Below are 17,594 nucleotides of genomic sequence, written 5' to 3'. Positions count from 1 at the left end.
AAGGAAAACAGTGCCCACAGTACCCTGAGACCCTGCTGAAAAGGCACGACCAGGAGTGGTTAGGAGGTAAAATAGTCCAAATTTGAGTCAAACCAGGAACTCCTCATTAAGGGTCCAAATTTTCCACGTGGAGATCAACCCAGGCTACACGCAAGTGACTGAGGCACAGGTAGTCGATGCAAGCAATGCTATTCGAATGTCCTGAAGACTCTATCTACAGACGTTCATCAGTACAAGGTTTATATAAAGGAGGTGACCAGCAACAATTTAGCCACTAGGTGGAGCTCCAAGGCTGAGGATAGATCACAGTCTTCTTTTTGTTTCTCTGCGTGAAGAGATCAGGGCTAATCTGGGGGTCGAAGTCCTATTTTAGTTTTAGGGAATGTTTGTGGTGTGTTAGAGGGAGGATGATTACCTGTGGAAAATGAGAGCAAGTGGCATGGTAGGAGCAGTACAACTCAAAATGGGTGTGGTCTGGGGACACACTAGGCCTGCTCACAGGTAAGGATTCAGAAAGCAGGGATGTCTCAACTAGTTGTACGCAAGTAGGATGTGAAAAATGCATAGTAAAACTGGATGCTTAGAAAAGACCCAAGTTTTTAAGCATGAGAGTGTAGAGGGGATCTTGGGAACAGAAGACCACTTCTCACATGCTCCGCGCTGAGCGCTCCCAAATTATGGCATGTACTGAGTGTTAAGGGCTAATGAGCAGGGGCGCACTCGTCAGAAGTGCAGGCTCACTGTTAGGACAATGGCCAAAACCTCCTCCTACCTAGGCAGTAGCTAGCCTATAGTGTTCCCGTGTGGGAAAGCAGGGGCTCCTGACCGTGTCCTGAGTGTCAGGATGCCATAGATGTGAGACTAAGGAGAGACCACTCAATTCAGGGCCGTGGGAGCCAATGGCAAAGGAGAGGGTAACGGGCTCACCTTGGGGGATGATGTTGTCTCTTTCCCTCTAGATCCAGCCGTCTCCCGGATGTTGGAGGGACCCTATAGATGCGAGGTGGTGTCAGGGGGTTTATTCCTTGTCCAAGATGCAGCTCAGTGATGGAGGAGCTGCTGGGGCAGCATCAGTGGGCCAAGCCACTGTCGCATGTCTTTGTGGTTTTCTCTGCCATCTAACAGCCAGGAATCACTCAGTGCTCCAAATGTAGACACTGCACATGGGATCCTGAGTTTTCCAGTGGGGTCTTCTGTTCCTCTCCTGTTTCTAGAGAGGGGGGCTCGATGTCTGGGCATTAGCAGTAATTAACGCCAAACACAATGCCTGGTCATTTTTCCGGTCATACTCTTCTATTTCTCTCTCATTTCGAGCGAAGTAGGTAGGGCTCAGTGGCAGGGCATTTACAAGGATTTATGCCAAAAGGCATCTCTGTCACTTGGAGCTTATAGAGGGAGCTCTTTTACTGTCGGCCATCTTGTTGCTGATTGGTTAATTTCTTCAGTAGTACCTCTATGATACACTGAAATATGCCCACATCTTCATCAGTAAGATATTGACACCCACCTTAGATACGAGGTAGAAAGCAATAACCAAAATATATGAATTGGTGACTCTAGTCTATAAATTAGAGGTGCCAAGAGTGGAATAGAAAAGAGAATTCACCAGAAACTGCAATTTTCATTCACAGAGTTCAATAATTGGGAGAGAAGGTATTCTTGAGCTGCTGTCCAGAGACATGGAGTCCGTCACCTACACTTCCATGTGCATTGCTGATAATCTCAAATCCAGAGGGGTCGACTCCTTGCCCAACTTCTATTACAGAGATGATGGGTTGAAGATCTGGTCAGTCACAGAGCGGTAAGTTATGATTTCTTTATCCCTAATGTCGGGCTGTTTCTTGCTTCTAGTGTTGAGATATACATACATATATACATAAGGCGATAGCCAGTAGGTAGATATAGTTAGGACCAAAGTTTCCATAGGAAAAGCATTTTATTTTTGCCAATACATTGACGCTGCTTGATGAATCTCCACAAGTATTCACAAAACATCCCCTTATTGGTTCAGCTGCTGTATTGAAAGTTTTGGGATGAACCATCCAGCAGGGCTAAGAAAAAAAGGGGTCCCAAAATGGGTTTTTACCATGTCTTTCTATGGGGAGTTTTTACCTTTTGAGCACGACTACAGCCCATACTGCTGAACCGAATTACACCAAATTGGCAGAAAGCTAGATGTTGGTCCTGAAAGTGTGCTTTTTGTGATTTGATGTAAATCCATTCAGTAAATTACAAGAAATTACAGTCCACAAAAGATCCTAGTAAAATTTGTTTGGCTGCCAATACTTCGACCAGGAAGTGTTGGCAGCCATCTTGGGTCTTAGCTTCAAAAAAGTAAAAAATAAAGAAAAGGGGGCAGCAAAGAAATACCCCAGTCCCCCATCTATAGACCCCACCAGGGATAAAAAACATTTGTTTTAAATATTGTCATGGACTGGGTGGATTTGCAAATCTGCTGCTAAATCTGGAAGAAAACAAAGTACAGGCTCCTGCGCTTCATTTACTATAGGATCCTGGGTGGGCCAGGTTGTGGGCGCTAGTTTAAATTATGATGCTAGGGCCTGCATTAGCCCCCCATATCCCCTGTGACTGCCACCTCCCTGGGGTTATCTATAACAGAGTAAAGAGGGGAGGCTCCACTCCCCCTTGGACTGCCACCTCCTTGGTGCACACTGTATGTAAAAGAAATGCCAAGGAGGCCATAGGCCCTCCCCCGCTGCCCTGGGTACCGCCACCTCTCTGTACTAGACATACTGAAATGTGGGGGGCCCACATGGCCTCCCGACAGCCCCCAGGACCACCACCTCCCCGGGGCACACTGTATGTTAAAGAAGTCTCTCCCCCAACCCAGGGACTACCACCTGCCCGGGGCTCTTAACATTAGAAATACCGGGAGGCCCACCCGGCCCGTACCCACAGTACCAGGGACTGTCAATTTTCCAGGACACAAAGACAATAATTTAGGGGTTCTGTTGCGGAGCCCCAAGCACCACAGACTCCCCAGGGCTTACTGAAGAAAGGAGCGGGTCCCCCTCACGGAGCTCTACATGGCCCTGGGGCCATGTTATGACTGATGAACTATGTGGGGTCATAAGCAGTGCATTGCAGGGAGCTCCCTAACTATAATGGCTGAATTTCATTGGTTTTGTACAAGTGAAACCTGAGCCTAAACATAACGCCTTTGGTTTTTAAAGTAATCTACAGGGAGAAGCGTAGTCACTGTACCAGCGACTCCAGGTATGCCCCCAGGGAGAAAGTGTGGCTGGAAGTAGGGGTGAAAAGACTATTTATTTCCCTGCATTGTGTTATGGTTTCTACCTGAACCATATACAAAATCAAACTCTCACTTGAGCAATAAAGCCGTAAGAGCCACTCATTTGTGCTAACAACACGCTGCATGATGGGACTGGTCGTTTTCCAACATCGAACTACCCGAGTACTCCATAAGGCTATTTGGTTCAGGTGTGCACCTCGCCATTGAGGAGGGAGCAGCAATATAAAATACATTAAAAAAGAAACCTCATGCAACTGCGGCATTTGAGTAAGGCTAACCATCGAAACGCGTCATGATGAAAATCTTTAATAAATGATCTTTGAAGCCCCGCTGTGTCCCTTGATCTACTCTGAAGGGAGGAGATGGTGTTTTTTTATGTAGCATGTAGTCAGTGACACTCACAGGGGACCCTTCAAAAACGAGTTTGTGGCATTCTTTGGCAACAAGTGAATTGAACATTTCAGAGGTATCGGATTACCGTGAACAGCCACTCGACCCCTGGGAGCAGAGGTACTGCTGTTATTTGACTGTCCATGACTACATGGAGAGGCGTAGTCACTGTACCAGCGTCTCCAGGTATGGCCCCAGTGAGAAAGTGTGACTGGAAGTAGGGGCGAAAAGACTATTTATTTACCTGCGTCGTGCCATGGTTTCTTCCTGAACCACGTACAAAATCAAACTCTCACTTGAGCAATACAGCTGTAAGAGACACTCATTTCTGCTAATAACACACTGCATGATGGGACTGGTAGTTTTCCAACATCAAATTACCTGAGTACTCTGTAAGGCAATGGGGTTCAGGTGTGCACCTCGCCATTGAGGAGGGAAGAGTGAAAAACCATAGGTTTCAGGCACGTAATAGTTAGAAATTAGCATTTAAAAAACCTTAGAAATTCACAGAAAAAACAGGTTTCAGGGACGTTCTAGTTAGTTGGACATTTCACTCGTACAAAACCAGAGAAATTCAGCTGTTATAGTTAGAAGAGCTAACTATAAGTTGCGCCCCCTCAATGCACTGCTTATGACGTCACATATTACATCACTCATGACATGGTCAGTGGCATCACTAATGACAACACTGATGACATCTCAATTGACATCTCTGATGACATCATCCATGTGATAATCTGATGCACCTCCTAACATCCTAATATAACCTTTGATACGGCGGGACATTGCAAAAGCCAGCCTGGGGGTGGCGGTCCCATGGCCATCAAGGGCGTGGCCCCCTCCCTTCATTTTGAAACACTCCAAACCAGGAAGTATTGGCAGCCACCTTGTGACTCGGTAAAACTGAGTCACAGGAAAACAGTAAAAAAAAGATAAAAAACAATGACAGGGGGCAGGGTAGAAATACCCTGACCCCCTAGGCCTGCTCAGGGGGTCCCACAGGGATGCCAGGCCCAAAAAAAGCATTTATTGTTTTTTTATTTTCAGCCAAAGTCGCGCTGGGTGTGCAAATCCGGTAAGAATGTAAATAAAATCTAAGTGCAGGCTACCCCGCAGGTCCTGGGGCAATCAAAATATATGTAGAGTGGTCCCGCAGGGGCCCCCACAGCCACATGGACCACCACCTCCATGGGGCTTTGTTCATAATGTGTGGGGGGCATGTGGCCCCCACACTGCCCCGGGAACCTCCACCTCCCCAGAGCATTTCTATTTATGGGGTGGGGAGCCTCACGTGCCCCCCAAGCCCCGAGGACCTCCACCTCCCTGGGTCTAATAATGATAATACGTGTGGGGGGCTGGACAAATGGTTCAGCCAAAGTCAAATGGGCCATAAACAGCATTTTTAGATTTTTATGGCACACTGACATGTAACTGTGCTCAAGCTGCTAAAGCAGGGGGCTCAAAAAGCTAGAGTGGATGGGGGTCCACAAAGACCAAGACTGCCATCACATTCTACCAATTCTACCAGCATTCTAGCAAGGAGAGTGTATGGAGTTGGGTGTTCTCTGGCTGGTGATTAAACCCGAGCACAGAAGTGGGAGAGGTGAGCTCAGCCAGAATCTACATAATTCTATCTGCAGTACCTTGTCTGAGCAAGTAGAAGAAGGAAGATAGCATTTACACTAGAAAGGAAAGCCACTCCATCCTGGAGCTACAGGGGCGTGGAAAAATCCAGAAGTCAGCTATGCAATAACCAGACCTGCACCCAACAAAAAATCTGAGCAGGCTCACGTCTATTCTCCATTTTGTGAGTCATCTGCATACATGCATTCAAAACAAAAATGATCTTCAGTCGCTCCAGTGCATAATACTTCATTCATCGAGAGCGAACATGTATTTACCATCCATATCCTACGTAGAAAAAGTGAAAGGCAAAGTTTTGGGGGTCTTTGGCAGATCTTTTACTAGGATTGGTTAGTGTACATTCATCTTTCCCAGCAAACGACAAAAAGGCTTGTCTAGCCATTATATCAGAAGAGAACAGTAAGCACTCACCTGTCCCATCAACAGGGCCGGACAGGGAACGAAAACCGGCCCTGGCAAAGTGCTGGGCTGGCCCCCACTCCCCCTGGAGAGGGGGGGATCGGGGTGATCGAGCTCTTTGTCAGGGCCGCGTCTTGGCTGATTTTATTACAGGGCCGGTTTTGCGCCCCTGTAACAAAAAAACAGCCCCAAGGGGCCCAAAACCGGCCCCCACCCTTGCGGCGCACCGGGGGATTGCCTGGTGCCCGCAACGGCCAGTCCGGGCCTGCCCATCAATACTGTCAGTGCACGGCTGGTGAGTTACACTCATCAACAGCCACAAAAATATGGAAAATATGTTATTATAAAGAAAGTGAGTGCCTTGTATAACTAATTGAATGGAACAGAAAGTGATGATTTATACTACATTCTAGATCTAAACATAGTCCCTCATGCGTCACTTTTAGAACTGTCAACTATAGTGTGGTCGTCCCCCAGGTGGTAGGACAAAATATTGAGTTGTAAATATCGGGGTACAGAAATATGAGAAATAAAATGTTGCGATGCACAAATATAATTTTCAAGAATTTTGTTTCTTAAGGAAAGCAATATCGTTTTATGTATCAATTTTAATATATTTTCAGGAATATAGTTGTAAAAAAGATATTACTTTGATGAGTTTTGGTTCATATATTAATTGTATGTGTTACTAATATTTGAATAATTGTTAATAACTTCTGAATTACATTTTGCAATTTTAAATGATTCAAAATGTTTTTATTTATTTGTTAATAGTAATTAATAATGTTGTAGCGGGTTTCTGGGTTTGTAGGGGGTTCCGGTGGGAATAATTAAGTAATAGTTAATTATTAATCAATTAATAATTTGTAATTAATGACATGATTAATAATAATGATGTGAATTATGGAATACTGATTTATGCTATACTTATTTATTTTAGTTTTGTTTGAGGAGTGGGATGATAGGTTTGTAAGTGTACAAGGAGGAAAGTTGTTTTCAGGATCAACACCTCTGATGTGTTTTGTGACTCTGTCAATGCCATACTATCTGAGTGAGTCATTGTTCTCATTGTGTTTCTGATGGAAGTGTCTAGCCACTGGGTCGTTAGAATTGCTATTTTTGATTGCCCGTAAATGCTCCAAAATTCTCCTTTTGACTGGTAGTTTGGTGATGCCAATATAAGTTAACTCACACAACATATACATGGCTATATATATCCAGTTACGTAGGTTTCAGGGCTGTTATAGTTAGCTGGACATTTCACTCGTACAAAACAATTGAAATTCCTCCATTATAGTGAGTTCTGCTAACTATAACTTGCGCGCCCGCAATGCACTGCTGATGATGTCACATATTACATCATTCATGACATGGTCAGTGACATCACTGATGACATCACTGATGCCATCTCAAATGACATCACTAATGACATCATCCAGTGATATGGTTTGGTTCGATATTTAAATATGTATTATATATATTGCAATCTGCATTGAAAAATGAGTGGATGTTAAGTGTCTGGATGGAGGATTTAGTAGCTGTTTGATTGACTGTTTAAGTGACTAATTTAAAGTGTCTCATTAATTACATGGGTTAGTGACTAAACTGTGTGAATGTCTTCATCACTATGTTGTTGTATAAACTGCTGCATCAGTTGGTTACTAGCTACATGAAAGTCTATATTAGTTATTTATTAGTTGGCTGAGTATTCGTATGGGAGAGTGAATGTGTGTGTGGTTGGGTGGGTCGTGTGTGACTGTGCAAAGATTTGTGAATAGTTGATTCACTAGGTAAATGAGGTTAAGAGTGCACGTGGAAACAGTTGTTTGGGTGAGTGAGTGTGTTTATTGGTGTGTTGATAAGCAAATATATCTCTCAGTAGTACATGTCCAACGAAGTAGAAAAATAAAAGGCAGTCTATGTGACAATTGTTGTATATAAATAACTATACATAAGAGTCAGTGATTGTGTGAGTGACTGTATGGATGACTGTATAATTGTAATAGTGGTTTTATAAGACACTAATTATCAGTTACTATCTGTATGAATAAATGAAGTGGTGTATACGTGCATTTGATAGTGTTGTATTGATCAGTGACAGCATGTATGAGTGAATCTTTGGGTGAGTGATTAGATGTGTGTGTAGACCTAGAAATCAGTGAGTGGATTTTTAGAAACTTGTATTGGTGTGTCAATGATTTCAAAAATGGTACTTTGTATTTTATAGTGAGTGATCAAAGGTTATACTACTGTGTGATGAGGTGTATCAGATTGTCATGTGGATGATGTAATCAGTGATGTCATCAGTGATGTCATTTGAGATGTCATCAGTGATTTCATTAGTGATGTCACTGACCATGTCATGAATAATGTAATATGTGACATCATCAGCAGTGCATTGTGGGCGCACAAGTTATAGTTAGCAGAATCACATTTCTTACTCCTGAGGCGGAAGCCAGGAGTCTTTGCTTTTAAAACCCTGAATTGCTTTTTTTAATTATTCTCGCTGCTACTCACCCTCTTTCCTTCCCCCCTCCTCTTCGCTACGGTCCCTGCACTGCCGATTTTGGGGCTACTGCAGGAGACCAGGCACAGCGACTTCAGCCGCCAGCTTGGAGGGAGGGAGTCGTGAGTTAGCGGTCCAGTCGACAGATCCTCCCGCCTCCCGCTGATACTTAAATCGCACCTCTGTCTCATGCACGTTGATCAGAATCACATTTCTTACTCCTGAAGCAGAAGCCGGGAGTCTTTGCTTTTAAAACCCTGAATTGCTTTTTAAATTATTCTCGCTGCTAACCACCCTCTTTCCTTCCCCCTCCTCTTCGCTCCGGTCCCTGCACTGCCGATTTTGGGGCAACTGCAGGAGACCAGGCACAGCGACTTCAGCCGCCATCTTGGAGGGAGGGAGTTGTGAGTTAGCGGTCCAGTCGGCAGACCCTCCCGCCTCCCACTGATACTTAAATCGCGCCTCTGTCTAATGCGCGTTGATCAGAATCACATTTCTTACTCCTGAGGCGGAAGCCGGGAGTCTTTGCTTTTAAAACACTGAATTGCATTTTTTTATTATTCTCGCTGCTACTCACCCTCTTTCCTTCCCCCCTCCTCTTCGCTCCGGTCCCTGCACTGCCGATTTTGGGGCTGCTGCAGGAGACCCGGCACAGCGACTTCAGCCACCATCTTGGAGGGAGGGAGTCGTGAGTTAGCGGTCCAGTCAACAGACCCTCCCGCCTCCTTACAGTACAAGATGCTGCCCCTGTCCCGGCTGCGCGCCAACGGCGCGCCAAAGTCAGGCCCGTCTGCACCCATCCGCCCCTGACCGGGACCTAGGGCCAGCCATAATGCCCAAAAATACTCCTATTCCTCAGCACAACTACGGGCTTACCAAGGTAACTGGTGCATTAGTCTCCCCATCCAGACCCGCATCAGTAATCTTGGAATCTCCCCCTTAACCCTGCGGAATTCTCCCCTTCCGCAGGGTATCCCTCGCAGCCCTCTGCCACTCCTCTCCCTGCCCAGGCCAGCGTTATGCTTCTGAATACCCGCTCAGCGGTAAAGCATCAACTTGAGCTCCATAACCTTCTGACTTCTGCCAAACCCAACTTCTTATTTTTAACAGAAACATGGTATTCCTCTGGCTCATCTCCAGATGTCCTGGCTACTCCCCCTGATTCTTACTATGTCCTAGGTGCCGACCGCCCGGGTGGGAAAACTGGTGGTGGAGTGGCCATAATTATCCACTCCAAATTTCAGCTTCAACTCTTGCCTTACCCCAGTATCCCATCTGTAGACGTCCTGGTCGCCCGCTCGACTAACCTTGCGGTCCCTCTGACCTGCCTATTTTTATACCGCCCCCCTCAGACTATGCCCCTTTTTATTACAGCCATTCAAGACTTGCTGGCCACTCTTGTGGTCAACAACTCCTCTATACTCATTTTAGGAGATTTTAATTTCTGGCCCCATGACCCCCGGGAAGATCCGAAGTCCAAGGAATTCACTGAATCTCTTGGCTGCCTCAACTTCACGCCTTTGATCCACCTCCCCACCCACTTGGTGGCCATATCCTGGACCAGATTTGGGTTGCAACCTCGTCTCTGTCCATTTTCCCCTGCATCTGGTCCGACCATTCGTTGATTTCCCTTTCCCTCGATTTAGGGGCTGTTAATAAAGTTTCCCCACCTAAAAATAGATGGCTCCGCAACTGGAACCATGTAGACATGCCTGCCTTGTGCGCCTCCCTTGCGGCCTCCTCCCCTTGCCTAGCAGACTCCTCCCCCGACTTACAGGCAGCCACCCTCAATAATTGGCTTTCGGCAGCCTGTGAGTCAGTCGCTCCTCCCAAGTTAGTCAGGTCTTGTCGCTCCCATGAGGCTAATAGGTGGTTCACTGAAAACCTCAAAGCTCTTAAACTCTCCCTAAGTCAAGCCGAATGCCACTGGAGATGTAGGTATTGTCCCATTCTCAAGTCCCAGTATTCCGCCCTTCTTCGCAGCTATAAAAAGGCTATTCTGACGACCAAAACTAAGTACTTCTCTGCAAAAATTCTCCTAGCCAGTAACAAGCCCAAGGAGATTTTTTCCATTGTCAACAATCTTGCAGCTGCAGATAGAGTACAATCCAAACCGGTTCCCTCCCAATCCCTTTGTAATTCCTTTAACTCCTACTTTATTGAGAAGATAGCTGCCATTAAACATAACATACCCCAGCCCCCCCTTCCTTTCTTCCGCCCACTCCTACCATTCCTCCCGTCTTTCTTGACTTGTTTCCTCTACTCTCAGAAGAGACTTTCCTTGGTCTCTTAAGGAAAGTTAAATCAGGGTCCCCCTTGGACTGTTGCCCTGCCCGTATACAACTGTCCTGGTCCCCCTCTCACCCTTCTTAATACATCTATTCAACAGGGCATTGTCCCAGCTGCTTTCAAATCGGCCATTATCACCCCTATCCTGAAAAAACCCGGGAGTGACCCTTCCTCCCTCCCCAACTTCCGCCCCATTTCCCTACTTCCTTTCCTAGGAAAGACTCTTGAGAACTACATCACCTCTTGCCTCTCGACTTTTGTTGAGGATAACCATCTTTTAGCCTCCCACCAGGCCGGCTTTCGTCCAGTTCACTCGACAGAATCCATGGTTCTATCAGTCCTGGACGAGCTTAGGCAATGTGCGGACTTCAACTCCTCCCAGGGCTTGGTCCTCCTCGACCTGTCCGCTGCCTTCGACATGGTCGACCACTCTATCCTTCTCGACCGTGTCGAGGGCGCGGGCATTCGGGGGTCCGCCCTGGCCTGGCTCACCTCTTTCCTAGGGGGCCGGACTCAGGCCGTACACCTGGACGGCATCTGGGCCTCTCCCTGCCTGGTCACTTGTGGGGTCCCACAAGGTTCTGCTCTTTCCCCCCTTCTTTTTAACCTTTATATTCACCTCCTTATCTTGGCCGTACAAAACATGGAGGTGACAGTCTACAACTATGCAGATGACCTCCAGCTCATCTTCAATCTTTCCCCTTCCCCTGGTTCCAGTTGCAATCTCTGTTCTGTCCTTACTTTTATATTTGACTGGATGAATTTCAACCAGCTCAAATTAAACCCGGACAAAACAGAGCTGCTACTCACTGGCAGCCTCCCTAGTCCTTGTCCCCTGCATTCTGGCCCCCTGCCCTTGGTCCCCCTCCTTCCCCTTGAACCAAAGCAAAAACCCTAGGTATCTTAGTCAGCCAGGATCTGACCATCCGCCCTCAGATCAGCGCCGTTGTCTCATCTTGCTTCCTCTCCCTACGTATCATCCGAAAAATCTCCTGTTTTTTTTCTGCTGAGGCCCTTAAGCTCATTGTCATGGCCATGATTATCTCCCGCCTGGACTACGGCAATGGTCTTTTCGTAGGAATTCCGGCGTATGAGCACCGGCGCCTTCAGCTCATTCAGAATCAGGCAGCCCGCCTGATATATCAGCTTCCTAAGTACCATTGCGTCACTCCCCTTCTCAAATCCCTTCACTGGCTTCCCATCTCCCAACGCTCCCTTTTTTTCAAGTTGGGCTGCCTTACCTTCATGGCTCTTGAGGGCACTGCCCCCGGTTTTGTCAAATCTAAAATTCACCCTATCTTCCTAAGAGAGTCCTTCGTTCATCTACCCAAGTCCTTCTGGTAGTTCCTCGCTTCAAGAGGAAAAAACACGGTGGCCTCCGGTTCTCCACTCTTGCCCCCACTTTCTGGAATGCCCTCCCCTTTTCCATCTGGTCCATAACTAACTATATGGATTTCCGGAAAGCTCTTAAAACTCATCTTTTCTCCTTAGCTTTTCCCATACAATAATTTTCTTTAGCTCTCCTGTTTCCCTTTCCTTTTCCGTCTGAATTCTGGTCATAGCGCCATGAAACCGCCTGGTGTTAGTGCGCTCAACAAATACTTTTAACTTCAACTTTAACTTCAACTAACTATGACAGAGGAATTCCAGTGGTTTTGTACAAGTAAAATGTCTAGCTAACTACAACAGCCCTGAAACCTATGGTTTTTTCAGTGAATTTCTAAGGTTTTTTTAAATGCTAATTCCTAAGCATAACATGTCTGAAACCTATGGTTTTTTCAGTGAATTTCAAAGGTTTTTTAAATGATAGTTTTTAAATGCAATAATAGTAATATGTATTTTTTTAAACTGATTTTCCACAGTTTTTTAACTGTTTATTTTTACATATTTTATTTATTAAATAACAATATATATTTGTAATATAAATAGAAAAAATGTTTTGAAAAATATTGAAACTGAAATATTGTTTATTTTTTTGTTTTATCGTTTTATTTTAATATATTTATATAATTTTCTTTATTATGTTTTTTCCAAATTTTTTGGGGAGTTGCGCACCCAGAGCGTACTCTTCACGTTTGGTGCGTGGATTCTAGCCGCCATTTTGAAATGTGTAGGATCAGCGTACGGTGTGGGATGGGTGCGTATTTTTTGAGATGTGTGCGATTGCTATGTGACCGGTCCGCAACTTCAGCTCCCGCGTATTCGCATGAGCATTACTGTACGTGACGCTTGTGCTGTGATGGGTTCCGTGTGACTTCATATACGTTTTGGACGCGGTGGGTGCGCGACTCCCGCAAATTTATTTTAGATCTAAAATTATTTATATATGTCTTTAATATACATATTGGGGCAAGACATTATCTAAGGTATTCATAAAAATAATATATTTTTACTTGTAATAAACTTATATTACTTTTAAATGTTATTTCGTGAAGTCGCGTAGGGTGTGTGCTGCGCGTGCGCACGGTCCGCAGATCTCATGTGATCTGAAAAAAAAATATTTTATTGGTTCATAACATTTCCCATTGTAACTATTGAAGGACCCCACCCATTTCAATCATTCTTCTTTGAGAATCTTTGGAGAGTCATCTCTGTGCTTTGAAGAACCCTAATTTCACCTTTTTTTTGGTGCTTTTAAAAGTTTTTCAGGACAGCAGCAACAGGAGGAAGAACATTCTTCGGAAGAAGAATATTTGCCAGAAGCTCCACATCCTCAAAGGCCAGAGTCAGTGGTATGGATATTCTTCACCTTTCCAGCAGGACAGAAGAAAGTAAATGCCACGAAGGTCACCTGATGGATTTGTTAGCGAGTGTTAGCTAGAGGCAGTGCTCAAAAGATGTATTCCTGTGGTATTGCTTCGATGTATAAATATCTAAAGACCATTCATCCGGTAAATCTGGCTCAGGAGGAGTGTAAAAGAGCGGAAAGGAACCCACCCCCTGCAGTTCCTAGTACTTCTGGAACATCAACTGCTGCATCTCCACCCGACATACACCCTGAGTTCGCCTTTCTTGAACAGCACTGCGTCAAGTGCAAGAAACTTATTTGTTTTGGGGAGCAGTCTGTTGAAGCAGTTTGTGCTGAGCAATGCATCCATCATTTCTAGGTTTTTGTTTTCTTTGTTTTTTTGGAATGCATAATAATTCCTGAAATGTACTTTTTTTCATTCTTTTTTTTTCAAAAACACCAAAAAAATACAGAATTGTTCAGAAAAATACAAAATAAATATAAAGGAAAAAAAGACGAAAAAAAGTTATTCTCAGAACTAACTTCTCTGGTTAAAGTAAGAACTATATTTGTATCATAAAGTGTGAAGGTTTGGTTTAATATATGGGTAGAGCATAATTGAGGGAAATAATTATTAGTGTATTTTTTTATTTTTTATTTACTTGAGTTTTTTATAGTGCTGGCTAGACCTGGAGGTATCACAGTGCTTTACATAAGGACATAGCGAGTTACAAGTTGCAAAAGTATCACAATAGTTACATAAAGGATAAATGAACAATACAGGAGTAGATTGACGAACAGGAAAGTCAGGATAGGAAAGACCAGGGACAGCAGGTAAACCACGGGAAGGAGACAGCAGCGGGGAAGAAAACGAGACAAATGTCCGAGATCCAGCTGGGTAGGTGAGGGCCATAGTGGTGGGCAAGGGCCAGGCTCCTCTTTAGCTGTCAGTGCAGCTCCACCGGAAAGCTCTTTAGCTGCACTGTGCTGTGGTACTTCCGAAGCACAGGGATGTGACATATGTACATAAATATGTTGCAACTCTATGCTTCCCTCTGCACTGCTGCACAAACTGCAGACATACAGTGACATAGGCATCCTTGCACCATGGTGCAAGGATGTTTGTGTTGTGGGGAGATTGTTTTTGTGCAGAAAGGGACAATTTCCGGCACAAAAACAATCAGTAAATGCATTTTCCTCTTTCAGTGTATGCTGTGCAATGCAGCATGCATTGAAAGAGGAAAAAATCAGGAGAAATGAAAACAATTCTCATTGTTGTGTCTTGATACACCAACTGGAGGATGGTGCAGCATTCACACACATCTCCAGATTTATGATTTATGATAAATCTGGAGATGTGTCTTGTTCTATGAGTGTTGTGTGGGAACACTTCAGCAACACCTATGGAATGCCCTTTCAATGCAAAGTGCTGTGTATGTAGAGGTCGTATTTACAAGGAGCAGAAAAGCTACGCAGGGTGCCTTTTCCTCTCCTTGTAAATATGAAGGAGTGTCTGGCACCATCAGTACGTTACAAAAAGTGACGTATTGTTGGTACAGGGTGCTTCTAAATCTGCCCCAAAAGTCCTTAGGTATTGGCAGACTGATACAATGAGAACATATTTCTGGTTGGTTGATTGAAGAATTGCATGAGAGTGACAGTAGGTAAGCACAGAGATATCTCTCCAAAGATGCTCCAACAAGAATTATTGAAATGGTTGCGGTCCTTCAATAGTAACAATGGGAAATGTTATGAACCAATCAAATCTTTTTTTCTCAGGTTACATGGGATTCTATAACAGAGGGATTCCAGCACTACATAGGTATTAACTGGGTATTTAGAAGAGTGTATTAATGCTTTGTAGCTTGTTGCAGGTCTGCATGCATAGTATAAAAAGAAATTGACTTGTACTAGAGTTAGTGGTTGGCCTATCCTTAAGTATATAAGTAATAACTATAGTCATTTCAGTACTGCAAAGAGAGTGCAAGATACATTTATAAATGCTTAGCTTTAGGCAAAGTGATAGGATACATACATAGTGCTGAATGGGTGAATGGACAACTGCTTGGGACAGACAGAAGGTTTCCTAGACTGATTAGTTACTAACTGAGTATTTAAAAGAGTGTATCAATTCTATGTAGGTGATTAGAAGTTTGCATACATACTGCACAGAATATTGTAGCTGTACTCGTTTGTCTGTTTAGGCCATTCCTTTGATACTTAACTAGTTAATAAAATATTGTCATTGTTCTAAAGAGAATCCATGCTTCCAGTAAGCACCACTGCGCTGCGTTTAGACAGGTGGTCTAGGTCATGCCCCTTTTTACATCCCTCTGCAACGCAATTCTGTGGCGCTTGCTGGACATACGTAGTGGGCTAGTTGGGCTCTAGGGACCCTCAGGATTCAAGGTGACTTAATCTCCCAACATAAAAAGGCTATAGTGCGTGTTTACACAGTGGTGAAGGGTGGGGTTGGGCCTTATGTGATATGTGGCACCAAAACTTACCGGCACCAAGGAGGGGGGAGGAGAGCAAGCCCTCACTCGTGCCGCCACCGCCAGGAGTCCACTTGACCAGCCTACAGCGCCGCCGCTCCGGGACTACATATCCCGGCGGCCCTAGCGGCGGCGCTGCTCCACGCAACAGGGAAGCGCCAGGAGGCGCCTTAAGGGAGAGCTCCGCTCGGCGGAGCGCGGGGGCACCAAAACTTACCGGCACCAAGGAGGGGGGAGGAGAGCAAGCCCTCACTCGTGCCGCCACCGCCAGGAGTCCACTTGACCAGCCTAGAGCGCCGCCGCTCCGGGACTACATATCCCGGCGGTCCTAGCGGCGGCGCTGCGCCACGCAACAGGGAAGCGCCAGGAGGCGCCTTAAGGGAGAGCTCCGCTCGGCGGAGCGCGTGGGCACCAAAACTTACCGGCACCAAGGAGGGGGGAGGAGAGCAAGCCCTCACTCGTGCCGCCACCGCCAGGAGTCCACTTGACCAGCCTACAGCACCGCCGCTCCGGGACTACATATCCGGGCGGCCCTAGCGGTGGCGCTGCGCCACGCAACAGGGAAGCGCCAGGAGGCGCCTTAAGGGAGAGCTCTGCTCCGCTCCGTGGGACGCCGGGCTAAGCCCGAGCAAAGGGCGGGCCCTCTGTGGCCCTCAGAGGACCTGAGGAGGACGGGACGGGCCACCCCATTTGGCCCCACCAAAGGAAGAGGTACAGAGACACTTTACCCTTTTCTTATGTGTTTTGATTTGCCTAGTGATGTTTTGGGGGCTTTTGTAACTGAATTACTATGTCTATCTGGGAAGAACTGAATGCCTTGTGTGGCACAACCTACGCCCCTGATATTTCTACTTCCCCTACAGTGGACAGAGATACGGATTTCATAAACTGCACTCCCCAGGCCCCTGAATTAATCCTGCCTCAAGCTGATACACCGTCTCGGGAACCAATCAGCAAAAGGAACAATGAGTTGATTCCACCAAATGCCGCCCGAATGTGCTGCAGCTCCTCTTTCCCCCCCGTCAACCCAAGCGTATCAACGCCGTTTAAGGCGGGGACTACATCAAATGACTCTGTTTCCCCCCTCCAATCGACCCTACTGGCCCATATTGAGCGATTGTTGAATGCGGCTTTATCACCCCTGCTCTCAAAAATTCAGGATCTGGGAGATAGGTTGTCTGATGTTGAAAAAATAGTACAAAGGATTCTACCATCAACTGTAAATACTGCTATTCCCTCTCGTCCTACGCTCTCTACCAACCTTGTGAACCCCAAGTCCATCGAACATAGGAAAGAACGAACAATTGATTCCTCTCTCAGCACACCCATCTCAAGTGGCCGTAGTGTAACTTCTAAGCCCACTCGTCTCCCTTGCAAAGCCCCTAGGCTCCCCCAAGAAAGGAGACATCGAATGAATTTACCCCCTGAAGCCGCCCCCTATGTGACTGTTCTCTCCGGGGTCCCTGAACTTAGTCAGGACAAACATGAAACAAGCCAGGATCTGCTGAATAAAGCCATCTTTTGGCTCAATAACAATAGACCGCTGCCACCTGACCTAGATGGCGGAATCCTGAGCGTCAGGAGGGTGGGATGGCTAGGGACGTTGCCTAAAGACATTCCGGGAGACCTGATATTAATCAAATTCAAACACAGGAACATTGTCCCCTATTTAAGATTTTCCCAGCCTAAAATTGGAGATGGCCCTATTTCTACTTGGGACTTGTTTGATTTTTACCCCGGCCCCAGAGTATCGAACTATAACACTTGGTGAAAGGGGACTCTGTCTATCATGCATTTTTATTTTGGACTACATTGATTTTAGTTTGCTTTAAACATCCGTTTTTTTTCTTAACATTGTAATGAACTGTT

General features: G+C 45.6%; 1 protein-coding gene across 1 annotated transcript in view; it reads left to right on the top strand.

Annotated features, from left to right (window-relative positions):
* LOC147678096 (hydroperoxide isomerase ALOXE3-like) overlaps positions 1–17,594 on the top strand; it is a 436,539-nt gene that overhangs the window by 278,886 nt on the left and 140,059 nt on the right. The window contains exon 10 of the mRNA XM_086945960.1: positions 1,632–1,801. Within this exon, the coding sequence (XP_086802086.1) occupies positions 1,632–1,801 (170 nt within the window). The remainder of the gene's footprint in view (positions 1–1,631; positions 1,802–17,594) is intronic.

This window comes from Lissotriton vulgaris, chromosome 12 (genome assembly GCF_964263255.1).
Source record: "Lissotriton vulgaris chromosome 12, aLisVul1.2, whole genome shotgun sequence".
Lineage (NCBI taxonomy): Eukaryota > Metazoa > Chordata > Amphibia > Caudata > Salamandridae > Lissotriton > Lissotriton vulgaris.
Note: the sequence above shows the minus strand (reverse complement) of the source record. Positions and strands in the feature narration are given on the sequence as shown.